Source organism: Parasteatoda tepidariorum, chromosome 7 (genome assembly GCF_982258835.1).
Source record: "Parasteatoda tepidariorum strain Cologne lab strain chromosome 7, Ptep-v5.0, whole genome shotgun sequence".
NCBI classification, from domain to species: Eukaryota; Metazoa; Arthropoda; class Arachnida; order Araneae; family Theridiidae; genus Parasteatoda; species Parasteatoda tepidariorum.
Genome location: NC_141761.1, coordinates 79205968 through 79230876, shown reverse-complemented (window position 1 = coordinate 79230876; position 24909 = coordinate 79205968). Strand labels below are relative to the sequence as shown.

At 28.8% G+C, this 24909-nt stretch overlaps 1 protein-coding gene across 2 annotated transcripts in view; it reads right to left on the bottom strand.

Annotated features, from left to right (window-relative positions):
• Positions 1-24909, bottom strand: part of LOC107446710 (neuroglobin) — a 51094-nt gene that overhangs the window by 7054 nt on the left and 19131 nt on the right. For both annotated transcript variants that reach the window (XM_016061427.4, XM_043048109.3), the window contains exon 2: positions 16167-16497. In XM_016061427.4, coding sequence (XP_015916913.1) covers positions 16167-16384 — 218 coding nt within the window. In that variant the 5' untranslated portion in view covers positions 16385-16497. The remainder of the gene's footprint in view (positions 1-16166; positions 16498-24909) is intronic.

Sequence of the window (24909 nt, the reverse complement as noted above, 5' to 3'; positions counted from 1 at the left end):
TAAAGCAAGGAATATTTTTGTAGGAATTTAAATAATTTTAAAACAAAACTCCTACTATTTTCTTTTCATATAAAGGGATTAACTCAAAGCAGCAGCATCAATGTGGAACCGCGAAGCTGTGAGTTCGCGTAGGCTAATATAAATTGGGAACCGTAAAGCTTCGAGTCTGTGCACGATTTTCATCCCATTCCTTTAATTTGTATCTAAAATACCAATGACATAGAGTAAGGGCAATGTTGTCGAGTGTAGCGGAATAAATGTAGAACAGCGAAGTGGTGACTTCGTGAAGGTGGAAAACAATGTGGAGCCACGAAGCGATGAGTTCCTGTATTCAAACCAGCTGGTCGCTGCAGGGAGGCTAGTTTGAAATAAAGTAAGAAATTTGTATTTGAATATTTCTATAGGAAATAAGTAATTGGACAAATTTCGAGCATATTTAAAAGTCGTTAAATAGTCTGGTTTCATAAATTCGTTTGTTTCTTTTTATCTGGTTACAGAAATACACAGTGTAAAATATACAATGAAGTACGGTTTTTAACAAAAATATTAAAAATTCAGCAGACAAAAAATATTACGCTTTATAAAAAAAAATAATTACGCTTGATAAAAAAAATATTACGCTTTATAAAAAAATAAATATTACGCTTTAATTCTAATTTTAAAAATATCAAGATTTAGCAAGATAAAAATGTAGCAATGCTTTTTTAAAACGATATTGTTCTTGGAAAATATAAAAGGCAATTTTCCAATCATTTTATCACTAAAATTGAAAAGCCAATAAACATAAATGTGTATTTCTTACGTGTTAAACTCTCTGACTTAAATAACTTTGAACATAAGTTATACTTTATAAGAACTCTTTTATCGAGTGCTAAGATAAATATAACCTTAAAAAGAAATCTCAGATGACTGCGCTGCTTGTTGCTTTGTTTTGGCAATAAGTAACTTCTGAGATAAATTGTGTCTAAATGATGCAATACGCAGCAAATTTGTTAAGAGTTTTGTGTATGGGACGATATTTTGACGCAACTTCACAAATTTTTTTGTCAGAGAATAGAGTGGGTTATCATAGATAACTTTAAAAGGAAATACAATAGTCCCTCTTTAAATCGAGTTGGTATAGTTTATTACAAGTATATTAGGAAAAGAAAAATGTGTAATATATACATGTGTTATATAACGAGGGTCTTTATATAGATATTCTTTATATATTCAAACCCGTTATTTGTACTCAATGTTTTTTTTTCTTTCTTTTATTGTATTAATATAACTTTGGTCATGGTAATCATTGTTAGTAATAAATTAAAAGAAAAGTATGGTCGGTAGTTTCGTAAAAATAAAAGCGTTTAAGTATATAATGAAAACTTAGTTATTCTTTGTCCCCGGGGTGCCGTGAACTTATATTTTTGTTAAGCGGAAAATTCCTAATTTGATCGAATTACATGTAGGCAATCATTTTTACCTTCATTATTTAATAAATTTGATTTAAAATGTTCTTGATCATCTAACTACCTATTAATTTAAACATATATACTTAGATGAAATTACAATTCATAATTTGTTTTTCAACTTCGTGCAATATTCACCTATATTACTAACTAAACTGTAATTACCTATTTACTGTTACATTTTTCGAATTTTTCTTTTTCATAAAAGAAATATGCGAGGGGTTTTTGAATTGATGTCTTGTCTCTCAATTTCTGGCGAAACTGGCTCGTTTGTATTCGGAAATAGGAGCTCCATGACAAATGATTGAAAAAATGGGAGATGGATTGGATTGGAATGGGAGGATTTTCAATGACGAGATAGGTATTTGATTTATTGAGTAAGGTATGAAAAATGCGAAATGGATACCTGAAATGACAATTTTGCATATTTTTATCATCGCTATTTAGAAAGTTTAATTAAAGGTGTAATATCGATTAATTTTATTGTTCTTTCTAAAATAAAAGAGAGAGAAAAAAAATGAAATTTCGTGAAGATACCGAATGGGCTTGCGAAATTTACAGAATAGTGAAAGTCTTTGCATGGTCACAGTGACCTTCTATCCTGAAACCCCTAGCTTTATCACTTTTTCTTGTGATCTTTTTACTTTTTTGCAGCATATTAGGGATATTAAGTATATTAGGGACAACTTTGTAATCCATTATTTTCGATTGTCATCTTTTCCCTTTCTTGTAGCAACAAATCATAGAAATTATTGTTGGCGGCAAAAGATGATTAGCAGTTTTTTAAATAAAAAAACGTACACGTATAGTATGGCAACTTATTAGTTGAACTATATTTCTTTCTATTGTTGTTTTTCTCTTTCTTGCATCAATTAAAAATTTTCAAGGTAATGTTTGAGATCGTTCAAGACTGAGAAGGGTAGACTATTTGGAAAGAGACTTAAGCGTCCTCACAGTAACTCGACAGTAATCCAAGACTTCAGATAGTGCATCTTGGAATAGAATTCTAAGGAAGGCCAAGGCTCACACTGGGCTATCACGCCGTTGAGGAAGAAACAAATTTTTAATGGTGGCAAAGGATAGTTATTAGTTTTAAATCTCTGTCATGATATGGGAGAAATTCTTGCATTACTTATTTAACTATTATTATTTTCTTAAAAGATTCATATGTTTTTCTATAATTTTGAAAAATTGAAAATTTTTGTGTAGTTTTATTTGAATATATGATTATTTTTTTTCCCTAGAAGAAAAAAAAATAGTAATGAATTTAAATTTTTAAGTATGCAATTCTAGGTGCTTTTATGTAAATCTAGTTTCACATTCCTAGATTAAGCTCTTTTCTAATAATTTTTCTTAATAATTTATGTCAAGTTTATGCAGATTTTCAGAAAAAGCTTCATAAACTCGGCTTAAATTATTAAGAAAAATGATGAACAACTTTGTTCTGCTTTAGCAATGTTTCTTATCGTTCTTATGCTTGAACTAAATAATAAAATGTACTTTGATGACTTAGACTAAAAAATAAAGCAGAAATCAATAGAATAATTTATATAGTCTCCCTTTTTATAATGATAACTCAAACTTTCAGGAATAATTTTAGAACATAAAAGTTTCTTTTCAATGACCGAAGACATTCCCCTACGAAGGAAATCTCCCATCCCCAGACATTAAATAAGAATATAGAATGATTGGCAGGACACAAAAGACCTTTAGCAACAATTTTCTTCCCAGTCTTCTGGGCACCCATCGACCAACCCCTGAGGATTATTTTGGCAGAGTACCAAGCATACATTCTTGTCCTGATGTTTCATCTCATTTTACGGTTGTCTCTGCCAGTATTTATTGTTCTCATAACGAACAGTTTTCAATAGGTAAAAATTGTTTAGGAAGCGTTATTCAAAAATGGCAGAACAAGTTTAGTTCTAAAGATCTCATCGTCAACCCTTTAAAATGTGGGTACTTTTATCATTCATCATCATTTTCAATCGTTTCAATTTCAATTTTCGTAACTTTTTATTAGGGTAAGCTATCCCATTCCCTTACAAAAAAAAAAAAAAAAAAAAAAAGAAAAGAAAAAAAAAAAAAAAAAAAAGAAGGCGAATTTGTCGTTGGCAGATGTAAAAAATATATCTGAGATAGAAAATGAATTTATGTTTTGCGCCAAAAATAACCTCATTAGTAAACCTCAATTTCAACCTCATTTACACTTCCCAAAATCAACCTCATATGTAACTTAGAAATAAATTTAGCTTAGATAGGGTGAAATTACTTACACCTCTAATACTGATACATCAAATAATAAAATACTAATATTTGCTTGAAGTGTAGAAAAAATAATCCGTACACCTCAAAAACAACCTCCCTAAACTGGTTGCTCTAAAGTAGATTTCCACCAACCTCAAAACAACCTACAACCCCAAGTACAAAAAAAACAACTTCATACACCTTAATTATACACCTTGGGGGTTGATCTTTTAAGGTTGTTTTTGGAATCAACTTCAAATAAACCTCAAATCAACTGTGACACCTCAAAACAACCTCATATAAACCTCAAAAGTACCTTAAATTTTATAAGGGTTAACAACAAGTAAAATCTGCCATATATAACAAAATAGTTCAAAAATGTTTCCATTTTCACATTTTTTGTTTGTGCATTTATTTTGTAGCCTCAAAGGCTAGTACACAAGAGATATAGCATTTAACCATAGTATGCTCTTTCTATTTAAGGCTCGCTTATAATAAGAAACTGTAACCCTCGGCAGATACTGATTAAGAGGTCCCAATATTTTCACTAAATACTATAAAATTGGTATTGCGTTATTTTAATTAAATTTCATAAGTTTACATCAGTGCGCACAGCGCGGTTACTATACACGCCATTCGTTTCGTTACTTCACAATTAAGATTCTAAATTTATCTGATAACCTCCCAATGATTGAGAATCTGATTTAACGCATGATGAATATAGAGAGGACCAGAAGGAATTTAAGATTTTTGATTGAATAGAAATACATTGTTGCAAATTTTTTTTCTAGAGCAAAAGTAAGCAATAGACCATACTCAAGGGAAGGAGAAGACAAGGACAATTGTCCCAGGGACGGAGACTGTTCGCCTGGTCAAATTTCCTCTTAAAAAGTGTTTTTTTTCCTTGTACGAGAATTGCCAAAAATTTCAAAATTCACTGGTGGACAAAATTAAGAGATGGAAAGCATTTTCGCACATTCATTCGCACATGCAAGATACCCGCATACCGCTCCATGTGTTTGACAATGGTTCCGTAAATGCCCAAAGGTACAGGCAGGAGGTCCTAGAGCCCTATATGCGTCTTTTCAAGGGCGCTGTTGGCCCTGAGTTCATTTTCATGGACGACAATGTGCGACCACATAGGGCTCTTATGGTTGATGAGTATCTGGAAAGCGAGGATATTCAACGAATGGATTGGCCAGCCGAATCCCCTGACCTGAATCCTATAGAACATGCTTGGGATGCTCTTGGGAGAGCTATTGCGATGCGCCAACTTCCCCCCAGAACCATTCTGGAGTTAAAAATTGCTCTGGTGGAAGAATGGGAGGGTCTTCCACAAGTCCTCCTTAACTCCCTTATTAACATCATGCATACTCGTTGTGCATGCTATCTGTCTGTCAAGGGTGACCATACACCATACTAGAGGCAACACACACTGTACAAGCCTTACTTTTATTGTCATCTTTTATCCCTAAGTTCAGACTACATTGGATTTATTGGCAATAGGTCTTGCCAGTGAAGGCACTTTCATTTTTGTTTTGCATACTTTATTATCATGGAATAGGCTATATCCATACCAAATTTCATTTATTAATATTCAGTATTTTTTGAGATATTTGGAAAAATGTCTTCCATCTATTAATTTTGTCCACCAGTGTATAAAAATAAGGCTTTTTGGTTTTGAAAAAGCATTATTTTTTGTCCGGAGGTCCGTAAAGTCAGAGTCTAGCCATTAAAGAGTCATGGGGCTCTGACCTATCAACGGACACCCCCGATGAATGCGGGTAATGCATGTAGACTTAAGGATTGTGAAAGAATGTATGAATGAAGGATGAAATCTATGAATGGTTTTCTATCCATGTATATAGGCTCTGACTTGTAAACAGTCACCCTATGAATGAAGGAAAATCAATAAAAGGGTTTATTCCAAGTTTACGTTTGTATGTTAAGATTTATAAAGACATATTTGAATGTTTTTGTTTTAGATTTTACAATTTAAAAACTAATTTTTATTATTTTTTAAAACTTTTCCTATTACGGGTTTTTTTGCTTAAATTTACCAATTATTATTATTAAAGTGTCTTTTTCATAGATGGCAGCACGGACATGTAATTTGCTTTATATATTTTTTTACCAATTATTTTATACGATAAAGCTAAAAATACTTTCATTATATTTCTTCTTATTAGCGATTTTTGTTAACTGTTAGATTAGTATATCTAATTTTAACACAGTTTTATTTTATTTTACTTCATATCGCTCAGTTTGTTTTCTGTTTTTCTTCTTTTATCTAAAACTCATTTACAATTGGAATATATATATTTTTTTAAGTTTTTTAGAGATTTTTTACACATTATAAAGAGTGATTTTTAAAAGGGATGCATCTGCAGTGAATGAATGCGTCACGAAGAGAACTTTTAAGTTTTTCAAAAAATGTTTTTATTATTTCTCTAATTCTATTATGTTTTTTCTTATCTCTCTCTTTGGTAAAGATAAATAAACTTGAATCAACAATGAAAAAAATAAAACTGGCAGAAATAAATCGAATAAAACACGTAAATCTTTTAGGAAAATAAAATTTGAGACTAATATTTAAAAAATAAGATATAATTAAAACCGAATTTTCTTTAAATATTTTCTGTATAAATATATTTATATTGACTAGTCTCATATTTTTTAAAAAGAATAATGGTCTTTTTAGATATAACTCTATTAATCCTAAAAAAAGAAATATCCAGTTCTAAACAGCAATAAATCATGACTTTAGCCTATTATCAGTTGAACAGCTATAAATATAATGGTTAACATTCAAATCCTTGTCTTGGACAAAGTAACAAAACTGTTCCCGTTTTGAGGAAAAGTGATCCCAGAAAGACGTAGTGATTTCTCAGGGGAATTTCACCATGGCGCCACTGTCATCTCTGCATGAATGAAAAGTTAAGACTTGAATATAAATGAGGGGAGAAAAAGTGTCCCGAAATTTATTCTAATTTCGTTATAAATTGTTGCTTAAATTTTGTTTAATAACGTAACACGGAAGTCTGGGACAATTAATAATAACAAAAAGTTTTAGTATAATGCCACCAAGTATGAGAATTATTTTATTTCTCTAAAAAACATATTATTCAGATAAAATATTGTCGGTAGAATTGTTTAAAATAAAGAACAAAAGAGTTTTGGAATTGGAATATTACACCAAGTATGATAGTTATTTTATTCCTCTGAAAAACATTATTCAGATAAAAATATTGTCAGTAGAATTGTTTAAAATAAAGAACAAAAGAGTTTTAGAATTAGAATATTACACCAAGTATGATAATTATTTTATTTCTCTAAAAAACATATTATTCATTTAAAATATTGTCAATAGAATTGTTTAAAATAAATAATGAAAGAGTTTTGGAATTAGAATATTACCCCAAATATGATAATTATTTTATTCCTTTGAGAAACATATTATTCATATAAAATATTGTCAGTAGAATTGTTTAAAATAAAGAACAAAAGAGTTTTAGAATTAGAATATTACACCAAGTATGATAATTATTTTATTTCTCTAAAAAACATATTATTCAGATAAAATATTGTAAGTAGAATTGTTTAAAATAAATAATAAAAGAGTTTTGGAATTAGTATATTACACCAAGCATGATAATTATTTTATTCCTCTGAAAAACAGATTTTTAAGATATAATATTATTAGAAAAATCCTTCGAAATAAATAATGAAAGAGAACTAGAATGTTACACAAAGTATGATATATATTTATATATAAGAGTTTTAGAATGTTATACCAAGTGTGATATATAATAATTCCGCAGAAAAACAGTTTATTAAGACATAATATTGTCTGTATAATTGTTTAAAATAAATAATGAAAGACATTTAGAATATTACACCAAGTATGGTAATTATTTTATTCCTCTGAAAAACAGATTATTAAGATATAATATTATCAGAAAAATCCTTCGAAATAAATAATGAAAGAGATCTAGAATGTTACACTATATGATGATATGTAATGAAAGTATGCTATATATTTATATATAAGAGTTTTTAAATGTTACAGTAAGTGTGATCTATATTAATTCAGCTGTTCAGTTTATTAAGACATAATATTGTCAGTATAATTGTTTAAAATAAATAATGAAAGAAATTTAGAATATTACACCAAGTATGATAATTATTTTATTCCTCTGAAAAACAGATTATAAAGATATAATAGATATAATGTTGTCAGAATAATCTTTTAAAATAAATAATGATAGATTTTTAGAATGTTACACCAAGTGTGATATGTATTTTATTCCTCTGAAAAACAGATCACTTAAATTTCTGATTAATTGTAATAATTATTAAGTTCAATTTCAATCATTAGATTATTGAGAAATTTAGTTTAAAGTTGCTACCATTTTTGGTGTCAGTTCAAAATTTTTTACAGTGCATGTAGTCACATTTTTATTTACTTTTTTACTGCTATAACTTTATTTATTTTTTGTTTGTTTGTTTATTGTCGACGCATATTTTCAAGAGCATTAGACTCAATTTAATGGCTTCATTGGAAAAACATTTTGTTTAAAAAACAAACACATTTTAATATATTAGCACTAATTCGTTCAAACAATTATTATTTTGTCGATATGTGTAATTTTTTACATTATAATTGTAGTTCTGTACTTAAAAATGTAGTTTACCTCAACACCAAAAATGATGATAACTATACACCAAATTTTTATACAGAGTAGTTTTTAAAACAGATGTGATACTTATTGTTAAAATCCATCGTATGTTTTATTAATGATAATATAATAATGTTATTATTCATGCATGATAATAATAACAATAATGTGTCGTTTAAATATTACCCAAGCATATAAAAAGGAAAGGATTTGTAAGTTACTTTTTTCCAGGGGGATGAGTACAGACCTCTCATTAGGAGTTAGAATGTACAAAGTGAGACTAAAGTAAACCGGTTGTGAATATACTATGTTTGTATAATATTTGTATTCACTTAAACTTTATTTAGAATTCAAGATTTCAGCTATAAAGTGAATAATTGAAAAATCCGTTTATTCAATTAGAAATTTTACAAGAGTTTCTTTTATTGGAGTTCTTATATTAAGGGGAACTATGCATTTTCTTAGCATTATTGACTTAAGAACAAAACAGATTCTGTTCAAATGGCCTTCAAATTTATCATTTAATAACTTGATGATGTGTAAAATGTTATTTTGAAGTTAGATTGAATTTTACAAAAATTAGCATATTAGTTTCATTAGAAACAATAAAACGATGCACGTTATTTTTTTAAAATAAAAGTAATAATGTTGCTTTCTGAAATATTTAGCAATACTTTAAAAGAAACAATTAAGAGAAACAATTAAAAAAATTTAAAATTTATACTTTTATTTATAAATTTATTTGTTTACATCTTAAAATATAATTTAAGTGATAGAACTAAATTAAATTCTAAGAGTTTTGAAAAAATGTCCATTAGTGAACACTGTTAGAAATTTCTCGGAAGAAATGGTTAATTAAAAATTTATTTAACTGTTATTTTACAAAGAAAACAGTCAAATAACAAGAAATAAAATGGTATTTAAACTGTTAACTGTGAGAAAAACCGTTTATTAACTGCTCTCACCTAATACGATTAAACAAACAGAATTTTATCGTACAAAATAGGCCCAATTAATGAAACCACTTACTTAGTTCCTTGTAGATGGGTACATATTATAGCCGTGAGGGCTAATCTGCTAATTTCATAACCGACAAAAAGGAGGTTTGTGTCCAGCGTTGACACCCCAACATTTAATCCATTCAATACACGAAGAGTTTCCTGTGTCCTGCACTTCCCATTTGTGATTCTGGACTATTATTATACGATACTCTTATTCACGCACAAATAGCATCATTAAAGTGCTTAACACATCAACGTCTAGAATTTTGCATGTCTCATGATAAGTGAAACAAGCAATTAAACTGATTAAACCACATTTTATGGTTCATTTGATAAAACACAACTCAACCACAACCTACCTCTAATGTCCAGTTAAATGTTTTTTTTTACGGTTTTGAAACCATACTAGTCGTAAATGGTTGCAAAATCGTACAGTTTTGTAATCACGGTTGAAAAGACATGATGTAAAGATTATACCGTTTTTTTTAAAAACCATATTAGTTGCAAACGGTTTCTAAACCGTAAAGGTAAAAAATGTTCTTTACCGTAAACTTAACGATTAATTGGATGGAAATGCTGGTTATTTTACCGTAATTTTAGAAGGAAACTTTTAATAGTGAAATACAAAGTCAACCATGCAGCAAAAGTTAAAAAATTTTGATAGATGTTAAGCTTTTGTTGGAACACGGTAGGATCAAAGTAGCGGGTGAAGAAAAAAGCAATATAATTGTAATCGGATCGTGTAATTTAACAAAAAAGTCATTAAATGCTGATTAAAACTTTAGCAGCAGGGCTTAATAGGAACAATCACTGCATGCAACATCGCGTGCTTTAAGGTCTTCGATTAATGCTCAACGATCTGATTGATATGAGACTCATTGTTAGTAGAATTAACTCTTCAAAGTGTTTACAATTTAATGCGAATGGCAATTTCACGCAGTTGTAGTCCTTTTATAAAATCTGAAAACTTTAATTTGACAATATTATGAAAAGAAAAGAGAAAATTTCTTAAAACTATTATATAATTATAGACAAATTAGGAACCCCACGAGGGGGCAAAATATGGTTCCATTGGAAAAGGACGGGAAAGTACTTAAATGTTAATGTAAGTGGCAAAGCCGTGTGCTGCGTGGCCGGGGTTCGAACCCGGTTAAGGGTCAATATTTAAAAAGAATTTTTCATATTTTTTTCGATATTGTAACGTAAATTAAATATTCCTTTTTCTTGAATTATTATTTTTCTTTTTTATAAGAGCGAATAATAGCTCAAAAATGGAGACATTTTAGCTCATACACCATGAGTACATTTTACTGAAATTTATTAGTAATAAAGTCCTAAGAATTTTATTATAGTATAAGAATTAAGATTTTTTATAAAATTTCATAGAAATGTATTTTCAAACTGTTTTAAAACAATCAATAGTTTAGTAGATTCTAAGGGCTAAAAATTAAATTTTAGTTTCAACTAGATTTTAAATTCAAATTGTTCAATTCAGAAAATTACTTCATAAGGCGGCTATTCACCTTATTCTTGACGGAGGTTCTCCCTATTATCAGCAGATGGCAGCACAATAAGAGGCATTTATAACTTCTTGATGATACGAATACATCGATTTACACTAGAACCCCTGAATTTGAGGAGCCTTGATTTAGACTAATCTGAGCTCCTATGACGTCATAGGACTGCAGAATTTCCGGTTTGATTTTTTTTTTTAGGATACTGGGTGAATATGATAAAGTTTAAACTGATTATTGAACTAAGTGTTTACAAAGACCATAAGAAATATGTTGCGAATTTTAACCATATTATTGTGCTAATCAAACTATCTTAAAGTTGATTTTACAATACTATGGTTCAACTTCAATGGAAACATTTAGTTAAATATGAATGTAAAGCACGAATGTTGGAAAATGAAATTATAAAATTGTCTATGAAATTATGGTGCTAGGTACCGACACTATGGGTAGTTCAATGTTGAACCAAAGTTACCAAAGGTGTATTTATTCTATTTTAGCTCGTTTAAGCTATACTCTTATCTTTCATTATGTTTTTAGTCACATGATTCATTTTTCTAAAGCTAAAGATCATTGCACGAGATTCACGAAAATATTTAATAAATTGTTTAACCTTAAGTTTAAAAAAAAAAGTCAATGTTTAGAATGTTAAAATATTCAATAACGATACACTGCTACAAATTTTGCTGCAATCTAAATATAATGCCAAATTGGACCATGTTATCATGCTAATCCATTTTAGCCATCTTAAACTTGATTTTACAATATTTCAACTTGTATGAAAACATGGTTGCGTATAACATTGTCAGGTAATAAGTTGAGCTGGCTGGGACTAAACTAGCAGAATTACTAATGACTTAGTAAAAGGTGTGAATTAGTGCAATTCGAAAATAGAAAAAAAATCAGTTATTAAACTGCATTTTTAAGTACACCCAAAAAGAAATTGCTACCTCTTGAAACAAAAGCTCGTTACGTTCTGTTCTAAAATAAATTAAAACTTAAACTAAAATTCACACGTGACGTTTTAGTTATTGGCGTTGCATGTTTCATTATTTTCTTATTTTTGTCAGCCTCGATAAATTTTATTCTTAACAGTCCTAACATGTCGCCGTTAGGAGAAAAATTTGCTTCCTTTGCATGGCAAAATTTTCTTCCCATAGAGCGAAATAAAATTTAGTTAAAACAAATAAAATTTTCATTTAGATATCATATGCCTTAAATAAATCAAAGTTTCTAAGTATGGATAATTGGATACATGTACTTCAAGAAGAAGAAGATCACAAATACCCATACATGTGACCTATGACATCAGAGTCAGATGATCACTTATAAGCTAAATGGCGTGTTGAAATTGAGCTAAGTTTCTCCATATGAGTTAGAATTTTAATTAACTTGAAGTTAGTTAATTACAGAACCATATCGCACATCAAATTCATCACATTTGTTGAAATTGTTGAATTCTTTCTTGTCTACTTAGATTTATTATTTATGTCTTTTATTATAACCGTTATATATTTTTGCTTTGTGTACTTGGCAACTTCGATACGTAATTAGTTCTACATGGCTTCATGCTTGTTTTTGTGTTAAGTAAGAAATATATAGTGAAAGAATTGAAGCCTTTGTGAAAGAATACAGAATGAGTCATGTAAGAGTTAATACTTGACGGATTTGGCTTACTCGAAACAGAATGGAAAGAACAGTTGCTAACGTAAGCTAAGGCTCCTATACTATTCAGGGGCTAATTCTAACTTAGGCAAATGTCGTGTTTCAACAACCAATCAGGATCGAGATACCCACACTACGTCACGTGCAGGTATCTCATTCTTTTCTCAAATATATAAACAAGACACTAAACAATCAAATTCCATTTTTGCATTATTTCATAACTAAAGCATAGATGCAATGACTATAAGTTGACTGAAATATTTTTTAAAAATTTCTCGAGTTTTCTGGATAATTTATTTTTATCATTATATTTTTTACTTCTGCAATATATTACTTTTATTAATTTTTTTCTGTACTTCAACGTCATAACGACGAACTTTCGAGTGGAAACAATCAAACAATATTAGTGTTATTACATCTTAATTTTTTAACTGCTACGTTTCACTGTAAATTCATGTTTTAAACTCTAATAAATTCAAATAAAATTACAACTAGCATGCAAAAAAACGAAGGAAAATCTTCCAAAACAACAATAAAAAGTTACGTCATTGACATATAAAGTACCGAAGATAAATTCAGAATAAAATAGAAAGATATTTTAACTATCATCTTTATTAACTTAAGAATTTTAATGAACATTTTTTTTTTGGAAAATAAAAAAGGCACTTAATAAACATTTTTATTTATTAAAACGCATTTAAAATACACCTAAAATCAATTTCAATCTCTTCAATCAAAAACCTGTCTTCTTTTGTTTTAAAATAAATTAAAAATAAAATTCATAAGCGACGTTTTTGATCTTGGCGTTGTATGTTTTATTATTTCATAACTTTTCTTGCTTTTACTAGTCTCGCTAAAATTATATTAAAATTCCTGACAGACACCTTAATAAGGACCCAGAAAATTTACATCATATTATGGTTCAATGTACCGTTATTATGGTTGTTTCAATGATGAACCGTTGTTTCTAAAAGTGTACTCATTTTATCTTTGTTCATTTATAATCTTTGTTCTCATATGCTTTTAGTCATATGATCTATTTTTATGAAGCTAAAGATCATTACTCAGAATTTGCATTAAGTCAATAAATTGTTTATCCTCAGGTTTAAAAAAAAGTCAATATTTAGAAGATTAAAATAGGCATTAATGTTACACTGTTGAAATTTTTGCTACAATCTTAATATGCTGCCAAATTGAACATATTATTATGCTAATTAAACTATCTTAAACTTGATTTCACAGTATTCCAACAAGCATGGAAACATGGCTTAGTTTTACAAGTTAATAAGATTTCAGAACATTTGAAAGATATATTTGAACGATTTGTCAACAAGTAAAACAATGCCAGGTTCTGATTTACACTGGTCACCGGCTATCAATAACACACATACGAAAACCGAATATAACAATATCGTGAATATTATACATAGCAATATTTATTCAATAAGTTATTATTGGGAATGTTGCTAAAGTTTATTTGGGAAACAAAAATATTGACACGCATGTAGAAATTAGATTAATTCGGAAAATATCGGGATATTAAAATTTGTACTCATTAATCACAGGGACTCATTAGTCAATGTTTAAGTGAGTGATAACTCAGAAAATGAATTGCCAACCCATGGTCCTAATAACCGATAAATAAATGATGAGTGGGTGGAAACCAATAGCGGATAGATGCCCCAAACGTAAATAAATTTTGTATTTGGGTACATACATTTAAGACTTAGATCAGTCAAGTCTCAAATCTTAGGTCTCAATATTAAAAAAAAGAAAAGTTTTTAATAGCAAAATTCTTTAATCGAGGCTTATTATTGATGTTGTCATAGGCCATTAAGGCAAGGGGGCGGGGGAGATTCTACGGCCAGGAATTCGATTTCTGCCACACCCATACCTCACACTCGTTTATAGGGCGGACCCATTCATTCCTCCACTGATCGTAATTTTGACCTAAATCATCGAACGATCAATCTCCAATTCAGTTCCCCCAGAGGTATAATTTGTTATGGGGATACGGAGGACTTTGTGCACCGACAGATTTAACGTGCACCAGTCACCATTTACTTTACCACCTGGAGTCGAACTCCCGTTCTTACGAACGTGAGTCCAGCGCCCTACCAACCGGGCTATCCCGGCCTATCGCTGAGGTTTAAAAATGTAAAATAAAATTGGTTGGCAAGCTAAAGTCCAATTTAATTATCAATTAAACGTGTTAAATAAAGCTAAGATTGGTTTTTTAATTTCTGAACGGAGCCATTAAACTAAATTATTTTTCTGAAGTCATTTTTTGCTTTAAAATATATTGTTTTCTGTTTTATATCTGAGTACTCCTTTTAGTTTAAGAAATTTATAACAGTTACAAATCGTTTCGTGGTATCGAAAAAAAACCTTACAAATGAAATTCATCAACTTGCACAATTAATAATAGCAAATAAGTGCAACGTTTGATTTTGACACGTTGCAAATTTGATTTATTATTCATCAAAGGCGCCGCTGAGATTATTAGCATATTTCTTTTATATGTTAGCATATGTTGTATTGAACATTTAGATAAAAAAAATTCACCACGATGTCCCTGATATCGAACATGTCAGAGACAAAAATTAAATTCGCGCTTTCTTGAGCAGTCTAAATTTATTATATTGTTATATTGTCTTGATTTATTATATTTTTACACATTGCTTTGATTTTTGACTGTACGATTTTAAAAATCTCGAAATAGTTGAAATTTTACTTATTTAAGAAGCTAGATCAGCTGGTTGTCGTAAGCGGTTAGTATATAATAAAATATAAATAACAATCACTAATGAGGGGTTAATCTAATCATTTTGTAAAAGATCCCATATTTGTGAATTTGAGAAATTAGGATCCAGTCTTTGACATTTTGAGAAAAATCACAAAAATAATTCTTAATTCTCTGAAAATACTCATGATTGTCTGAATTTAAAATTAAGAATCAATGATGCGGTTCCTGTGAAAATTAAGTCCTGTTTTTGTGATAAAAAAAGATGAAAAACAATGTCATTGTAGTTTTAGAAACTATGAATTAATACCGTTTTTCCGTTTTTTGTGAAAAGGCCATTTACAAAACGAAACAAATTGTGTAGGGTCCATTTTTAAGAAACGATATTTTGTGTAGCGTTTCGTTTCTACGGTAAAATAATCAGTAAAAGGTCTATCTTTACGGTTAAAAAAATTGTGACGAGTCAGTTAATGCAGTGCTTCCCAACTTTTTTACCACATTGTTCTGGTAAATGTTTGATAATTTTACTATCCGCTGAGGGAGGGGGATTTAATTGCTTATATTTTAGATTTTGTTAATAGTTTTAATTTAAATGTATTTAAACATGCCTTCAAAATAAAATACAATCACATGCGTGGTATTTGGGTATTGCTGAGGTTTTAGGTGACATTTCTCAAGTCCCAGTTAAAATCACGTCCAAAAACAGCCGTACAAACCCGAGAGAAATAAAATGGAAATAATTTAAAGTTTCTTGGGGGGTCCGGTACCGTATCTACGGCTTGGTAGGTGACCACTGCGGTAATGGACTGAAATTTCTATTCAATATACCCTTGATAACATACAATAAATATATTTTCAAAAGGTTTTCTTACCTCACAAACATAATTACTCCAGTTGGTTCCATTGCTCGAGCTATTCCTTTCCATGACTTAGAAATGTTGAAAAGTTGTTTTGCTGTGAGGGGAAGACGAGGATCAGGGGCCGGAGGAGTTGGTGGATCTTCCAGGGGCGCCGGAATTTCTGCCGCCCCAGCTTCAGGTTCCCCCTTCTTCTGTAGGACGGCAAGGACTTTGCTCAAATTGACTCCCATACCGAGAATAGCTTCTGCTTCTTTTTGACAACACTCACTGTTTTCAAGCGGTTGTGGAGAGGGCGCGTCGTATGAGTGCGCAGGCGCCCCACCTTCAGATAAGTTTCTTAATTCTATGAATGAAAAGGATAAAAAGTGAATGAGAATGCAAAGAACATCAAAAGAAGGAAGGAAAAATCTATAAAAAAGTTGTTTTGGATAGTTTTCTCCGAAATATTTGCGAAAGGAATTTTTTAAATAGTTAAATAATAACATTCAGCTCATTTTTGTTTTAAAAGCATCTTACAATTAAGTAACTTAACTTAAGAAAAAACAATAAAAGCGTTATTTATTTTTCATGGCATGGAAATTTGTTTATGAAGTTTCACTATTATAGCGTTAATTGCTTTCAAAGGTTTACATTAAATTAATTTTAAAATGTTAAATATAGTGTACATATATATACACGGGTGCCACTCAAAAAAAATTTCAACACTGAACTTAGCTTTGCCCAATTAACATCGTAGAGTTTGTTGTTTACAAAAATTTTCAGAAACATATAGCTCTCTGACTTCAAAATGTATCTTCCCATCGGAATAACTTATTATATCAATGACTTGATTATTTTTTCTAAAAAAAAAAAGATTTATTCTTCATTTTCTTAGTTTATTTTTTACAGAAAACAAAAATAACAGCCATTCTTGTATATTTTTTTATACCAATCGCCGAATACTTACACTTACTAACTTTTTTGGAATCATTCATCTGTCTAATTTTCACTTCATCAGTAATGTTTAATGTTATAGCTCTATAAATTTTATTTTTAAAAAATTATCATAATGTAGCTGTAGAGTATCACAATATTTACAAAAAAAAAAGCACATATGTAGTTCAGTCAATATCCTATTCTTTTAATGCAGTATGACATCATAACTTGATCATTTCACTAGGATAATAAAAAATGACAATGTTTCCAGTAAAAAGTAATTTTAATTGATTTATGCAGAAAATTCAATTTTTTGAAAAATTAATTTGGAAAGAGAGATATAAATTGAGGGACAGAATTCAGCCACTGAATTTTTCTTCTTAAGACTGAAAAGTGGCACCCATGTATACATACATATATATATATAAAAATTTTTTTTTGACATTGATAACTTAGTTAAATATTTATCGTCTATTTAAGGTAGTTGACTGGGTGAAAATATACAATTTTAACAAAAATCTTTTCCTTCATATGCTTTTAAAATCTCTTTAAATTGAGCATGAGGAGTGTTAAGATTTCTAATCAGTTTACTCATATAAAATAAATTTAGTAATTTTTAGCAATTACGTACTTTAAATGCCTTTTCAAAAGAACGTTGATTTTAAGGAAACCTCTTCACACTTACACATATTACAAAAATAGTTCATTATTGAATTCTTTGAAACTTCGTATGTCGATTTTGTAGAGACATTGTAAAACACATTTCGCATCAAATTTCGGTATAAAGTACCGGCACTTAGGGTGCATCATCCATATTATCCATTTTAACGTAAAATCCATTTTTACTATATACCGAATATATTATATTATATATTAAATATAGTATAATATATTCGATTAATATATTATACCGAAATTTTTAGAGTAATATTTATTTCGTTAGAGTGATTCAGTGATTTTATGGTAATTACTGTATATAGTATCAGATTCTTGGTTCCGTAACATGTTTCGGTAAAAATGGATTTTTTTACAATCAAATTTTAGCTATGTTTTAATCTATGAATCTATTATTTTATCACGAATGTTTAGAGACAGAATGTTTAGAGTTTTTTTTAAAAATCAATATTGAACAACATATTTTGCACTATGTCCTTGTACATTTAAATTTTTTAAGGAATTTAATTCAAAACACAGGCGAACACATAATTAATCGAGGAAAAAATTATTTTTATATTTACGCATCACAGTTTGTTTCAGAGCTAATAGCGTGACATAAGAAATTGTGGTTTTTAAGCACAAATTTGCCCTTATTATGAAAAACTATTTAAAAAATTTTTATAGTTTTTTTTAGATTTATACTTTTAGGACTGCTGCTTACCAAAACTAAAATTGCAATTTTAATAAAGGCTGCATTAAAGAAATTAAGACAGCTCAGTCAAATATCTTAAATACTGTAAAAAATTAATATTAGATACGAATATTAATTTTTTAGATAAACGAATGATAATACGAAATAGTTCTTGATGAAACCGTTTCCTGCTGTATGCTCCGAGCAAACATTTCGTCAAAAAGACAAAATAACTATCTTCACTTCTTCAAGGAAACGAATTTCGTCAAAATTAAAGAAATATTTCGTTGTTCCGTTTTTGTCCCCCCCCCCAAATCCTCGTAGTACTTAATGTACTAATTTTTTTAATAATTGCTTTTTCGTGAGACACCACCATATAGGTGGATTAGTATCACACCAACACAAAAAGAACAGATGAAACAGAGAAATAAATTACACCCATGCCGGACCAGGATTCGAACCTGGAATCGTCCAGGCCATTTGGTCCCGTTAATTTCGATCGCCTGGTCTTAATTTTAGTTTCGCTATTCTATTTAACAATCTCTCACAATACACTTCGATGCAGATTCTAGTTGAGGAACCTAGATATAAAGATATTGAAATCGGTTTTAGCAATTAGGCATGTTTCCAATTTTATATTGAATTTAATTAGCTTGTTTCTGAGATCAAACTATGCCGAAAAATATAAATTTAGGAATCTAAAGTTTTAAATTTCTTAAAACGAATTGCAGTAATTAATTTCGTATCTATTATATGATATTGAATCGATAGCACTGATCTTTTCTCAATAATAAAGTAAAAAGTAGCTAATCAATAATAAATTTTGGATTTGTTTGTCATGACTTAGTAGGTTGTCTGGACTTGTTAAGACTGTTTTTAGAAAATTACATTATATTTCACAACTATCTCTTCTTACCTTACACTGTAAGAAATCTTGGATCAAATTATGGTAAAAAGTACCGGCACTCAGTTTGCCGGTACATTTTACTGTAAAATCCAATTTTAACAGAGCATGTTATGAAACAAAAAAATATGATATACCTTAATTTTTGCAGTAATTACCGAAATCATTGAATCACTTTAACTAAATAAATATTACTGAAAACCTTACGGTTTAGTATTTTATATTAAAAATGGATTTTACTGATGATGCACCAAAAGTACCGGTACATTGTACAGTAATCTAATCCGGAACTTTTAACAGTGTGTTTTAAAACAAGTATATGAAGGTACGCAGGAGAATTATATATAGCAGAATTAATTTCACTGAAAAATATTATGGGAAGAAATGCTTGTTCTGATATATAAACCAGCAATTATTTTGTCTCCTGAGTTGGGCAAATTACAAGATTATAAAGATTTTACAACATATAAATATTGTACAGCCTCTTTATAGGCTATTTTTGAGTTTGGCTATTTCAATAATATACCAGCTCAGGTCTTGACCATTTCTCCTGTTTCAGATAAAAATATGGGTTGGGTTGAGTAAAGATAGTGTAAATATCCCTTTTGAATCTCCTATTATTATTAAAGTGTTTATTTTAATTTAAAGATACGAAATTTGTTTGCTAAATTAAAGATTTGTTTGTTAAATTAAAAATTGCTAATTAAAGACAAAAGACAAATTTTTTTTTTCTACTTCAAAACTACTTGTCACTTTGATTACTTTATGTATGAGTTTAAATCAATCTCTAAACATCATTTTTATTACTACTTACAATAAAAGAATAGCATTTTTCGAATTTACGCCCAACTAATTAAAATGATTAAATGTATTTTACAGCTTTGATTCCTTTTTATATCTCTTAATGTTTTATTCTGATCAGTAAGACATGTTTCGAAAGTGAAAAAAAAGTTTGCTAAGATTATTTTTGTAGTTTGGTATGACAAAAAAGTAATTTAGTAAATTAAAGTTAAGTAATGGAAAAAAAGACTTGAATAAATTAGTCAGTCCCACGGAAAAAAAATAAGAAAATGTAGAAAGAGATTTATTTTTGTGGTATGATATTACAGAATATTTAAAGTACTTTTCTAAAGGAAAGTTTTTGAAACCAACACACCATAAAAATTTTCTTTCGATTTTGCCGTCTTATACACATTTCTTTACCGAAAATTATATTTATTTATTATTAAAGTTAATCCTTGAAATTTATAAAATCATTAAATCTTTTTTAAATAACTCTAACCTAGAAGTTTTAAAAAATAAAAATAAAATTTTTTGCTTTAACTATCATTTAAAGTCTTAATCAGAGACTAACTGTGCATAAATTAATTGAGTAATTTTTGTAAAGAAATATTGATTTTATATTTTATTTTATAATAAGGAAAATAAAGTAAGAGATTCATTCTACCAATTTGGAAGATTATTCAAGAAAAAAAAGCATGGTCAATATATGGTAAATTTTGGCTCAATGGAAACACTAAAAAGGTTGGTAATTTTTACCGAAGTGCTTGGTAGTGATTTTGATGAAATTAGCAATAAAATACGATTTTAAAACATGTGATAAAATTTGGTAATTGTGGTAAAATTTGGGAATTTTATCATGATACCTTAGTGCATTGTATAAAACCATATATTCGGTTAAATAAATTTTTCGGTTTTGCAACTTTTACTAAATGTGGGGTAATAAGAATTATAATTTTGAAACCTAGAATTTCCGGTAAACAGTTATCATATGAACGGAAACATAATTAAACGAATGATTTAAATACCGTATATTTTAGCTTTTATTACCAGAATTAAAGTTTTCTTACCAGATATGTAAAAACACTGTAAAAGGGGGACCGATATATATAAATATACGAGGGACAAGCATAATGGTCACAAGAAAGCATTTTTTAATCCATACAAGTTTAAAAAGAATTGAAATTGAATTACGGAAAAAAGTGAAATATTAAGTATTGAAATGTATCATTTTTGAATTGTATAATTTAGAATAAACAAATTTTCAAAAAAAAAAAAAAAAAAAAACATAAATCTGTTAAATAGTTTCAGAGAAGAGTAACTTAAAAGAAGGTAATTATTTTCAATAAAAAAAGTAGCTCCCGAGTTTTTAGATTATCCGAAAGTTATATTTTAAAAAGTAAAAGAAAGTATTTAAGTAAAATGTTGAATTATCATCTGAGGAAACAAATTTAAAATTAGGTGAAAAAAGTTTTTTGTTTAGCATAGAAGTTGAAATCTATCTAAAATACTGCATCAAGACTACATATTTTCTTCTGGTTTGTGAAATATAAACAAACAAATCTTATTAATTAAATTATTACCATTTTTTTATTAAACGATGAACAGTTTTATTTTGAAAATTGAAATCGCAAAAAAAGGAGGAAATTTAATTAGTTGAATATCAGAATTTGTATAAATGTTTACATTATCAAACAAAAGCTATTAACAATATCTGAGATTTTCATCGCGATTTGGACATAGATTATTTTGCACAGACATTGATGTAAATAGTTAGGGCACCTAACGTAAGTTGTTCGAAAAAGGCTAAGATTTTACTGCTACGCATGTCGCAGTTACTTTCCGCTTTAGGATCCGCATCCACATTTGGTTCTGGATTCGCTTATTTAGTTCCGGATTCGCGCATTTAGTTCCGGAGATAAGACAAGAAACATCAAGAGTAAATAAAATAAAGGCTAAAACTCATTTAGTTAGTTGTACTACATTTTCTTAATTACTGCTATCTCCCATATTTGAGGTTAAGGAATCAGAATCGATCTAAAAAAAAATTCTGAACACATAATGAGAAAGCAAATCATTATTTACAAAGAAGATATATATTTTATGAGTTGTCACTCTTATAAGCCTTCTTCAAATAATTAAAATTAAACTAATGCGATATTTCTGAATAAAGAATAATATATATATATATATATATATATATATATATATATATATATATATATATATATATAAATGTATCGTTATATATAGTAATATATGATATATATACCAAGCATGCTTGGGAACTAAACACTGGGGGTTCCGCGTTCGGCTGACCACCTGACCGGAACATCTGCTCCTGCACCCCAGAGCCCAAGGTCAAGAAAACTGAGATGAGCACAGTAGGCCTTGGCCCTCTATGGGCTGTCGCGCCACTGAGTTTAGTTTTATATATAATATACATAATATGAATAATATATATATATATATATATATATATATATATATAATAATAATAAATCGAAATATATTTAATATTTCGTGATAATATATAGCGATAATGAAATAATGGAGATAATTCACTATATATCTTGTGACTGTTCTTGCTTTGATCATTACGTTCGTTTCCGAAGTGAAATTGAACAATAGTCAAGATAATATAGTATACGATAAATTATTGTTATGGATAATACTTTCGATATTATTTTATTTGACATTATTGTGCTAGATCATTATGATTATTAGTAATGCTCACGATATTATCGCATTCAATATCTATTGTTATCGATAATAAGAGTATATTCAATACTTATTGCAATTATTTATGATACACCGTGAGGATACATTATAAAATAACGTTATGCCGCATACAATTTTAATGTTAAAAAAGAAATAGAGTTTGTTCAGACGCTATCAGGTAATTTTGTTTTGAAGAAAAACAGGGAAAATCTTCAAAACAATTATCATAAATAACACAACTTAGATATTATACTGCTTTTTACATTTTCTGATATCAGCAAAAGTAATTAACTACATTATTCCTAGACCGAAGCGTAAAAAATAACTTTTCTTATTAAAATTTGCAAGCAGAAAATTATTATCAGTTTAGGACCTATATATGCAGTGCTAGATAACCCGACAAACAATTTATTTTCCACTTAGCTAGGTTTATGGTTAATATACTGTGCTCCGTTTATCAAAACCACCTGTTATTTTTCCCTATTATCCTGAGAGTTTTATTATTTTTTCTTTTTTTATGGCTAGTTATGTTTTATTGAAATAATATTTTTGTGCATAAGTTTGCTTGTATACATAGCAATAACAAATATCCCACAGGAAAATTCTGTTTCCATATTTATTTTTCTTTTATTCATATTTCCTCATTTTTTTTTAAACAAATAACTTTTTTTATGGAAAAAAATAAAAAAGTGACGGTATAAAAAATCGATAAATATTAGATATTTGCACTTATATTGCTGTAATATTTCATGTTATTTAAAATTCACAACTCAACCATAAATAATTTTATAACATAATAAAAGGTTAAATATCTCGTAAAATAGCTATAAATTGAGTTATACGTGATCATTATTAAAATAAAATGAACTTTGACATATAAACAGGGGTCTACGAAATTTCAAAGAGGGAGGAATCAAATCGACACTATAAAAAATTCCGGAACAAATTAAGGTATTAAGTATCGGCACTTTCGGTTTACCATCTTTAAAATCTATTTTACCGTAAAATTTATTTTTAACTTAAAACTTTATACCGTAATTTTTATATTTATATAATTAGATTGATTCAGTTATTCAGATTGATTGAGTGATTCAGTAATATTTATTTAATTAGAGTGATTCAGTGATTTTTCAATAAATACTAAAGTAAAAATTATGATTATTACAGTAAAAATTACACTTATGTATATGTGCGTGATCTTGGTGTAAACTTTTTGCATTTTAGCCGTTAAGAACTTTGGATAGAAATCATACATTATAAAATTATTTAATACAGTTTACAGAGACTTGAAAAATTAAAATATAAATATTTTTACTGCACAACTGAAAACATGCGAGCATATATATAACTACAAACTTCAGTTTCTGCAAATGAAAAGCAATATTGAGGACGGCAGACGAAATCAAAACGTGCCAATATTGAAGTTTTCAGAAGCGAAAAAAATGTAACGTATGGTGTAGTGATCTTGGTTTAAATCTTGATTGGAACGAGTGATCTTGGTTTAAACCTTGGTTGGAACGAGTTATCTTGGTTAAACCTTTGTTGGAACGAGTGATCTTGGTTTAAACCTTGGTTGGAACGAGTGATCTTGGTTTAAACCTTGGTTGGAACGAATGATCTTGGTTTAAACCTTGGTTGGAACGAGTGATCTTGGTTTACCTTGGTTGGAACGAGTGATCTTGGTTTAAACCTTTTTATTTTTTCAGTGTCAAGAAGCTTTCTTACACTTATAAATTGTATATGAAAGCTAGATTAAGTGTTAATTTGAAAGAAAAAAAAGTTCCATTATACAACTTTTAAGGTTATTCAGCATCAAATTCGGCGAGATATAACACCACAGTTTTTACAGTGTATGTATAGTTTAAAATTAAAGCTTTGTTTCAAATATAAGGCACTCAAACTGTGGCTTGTACATTTTTCTTGGTGGAACAACTCAGAAGAAACATCTTTAAATATTAGTTAAACATTATCATACTTTAGAGAGGACCCCTAAAGAGGAATATTTTACTTTAGAGAGCACAAAATAATTTGATCAAAAGTTAATTAGAGAGCGTTTTTCTATTTTGCTGGCGGTGTTGTTCTTGTTG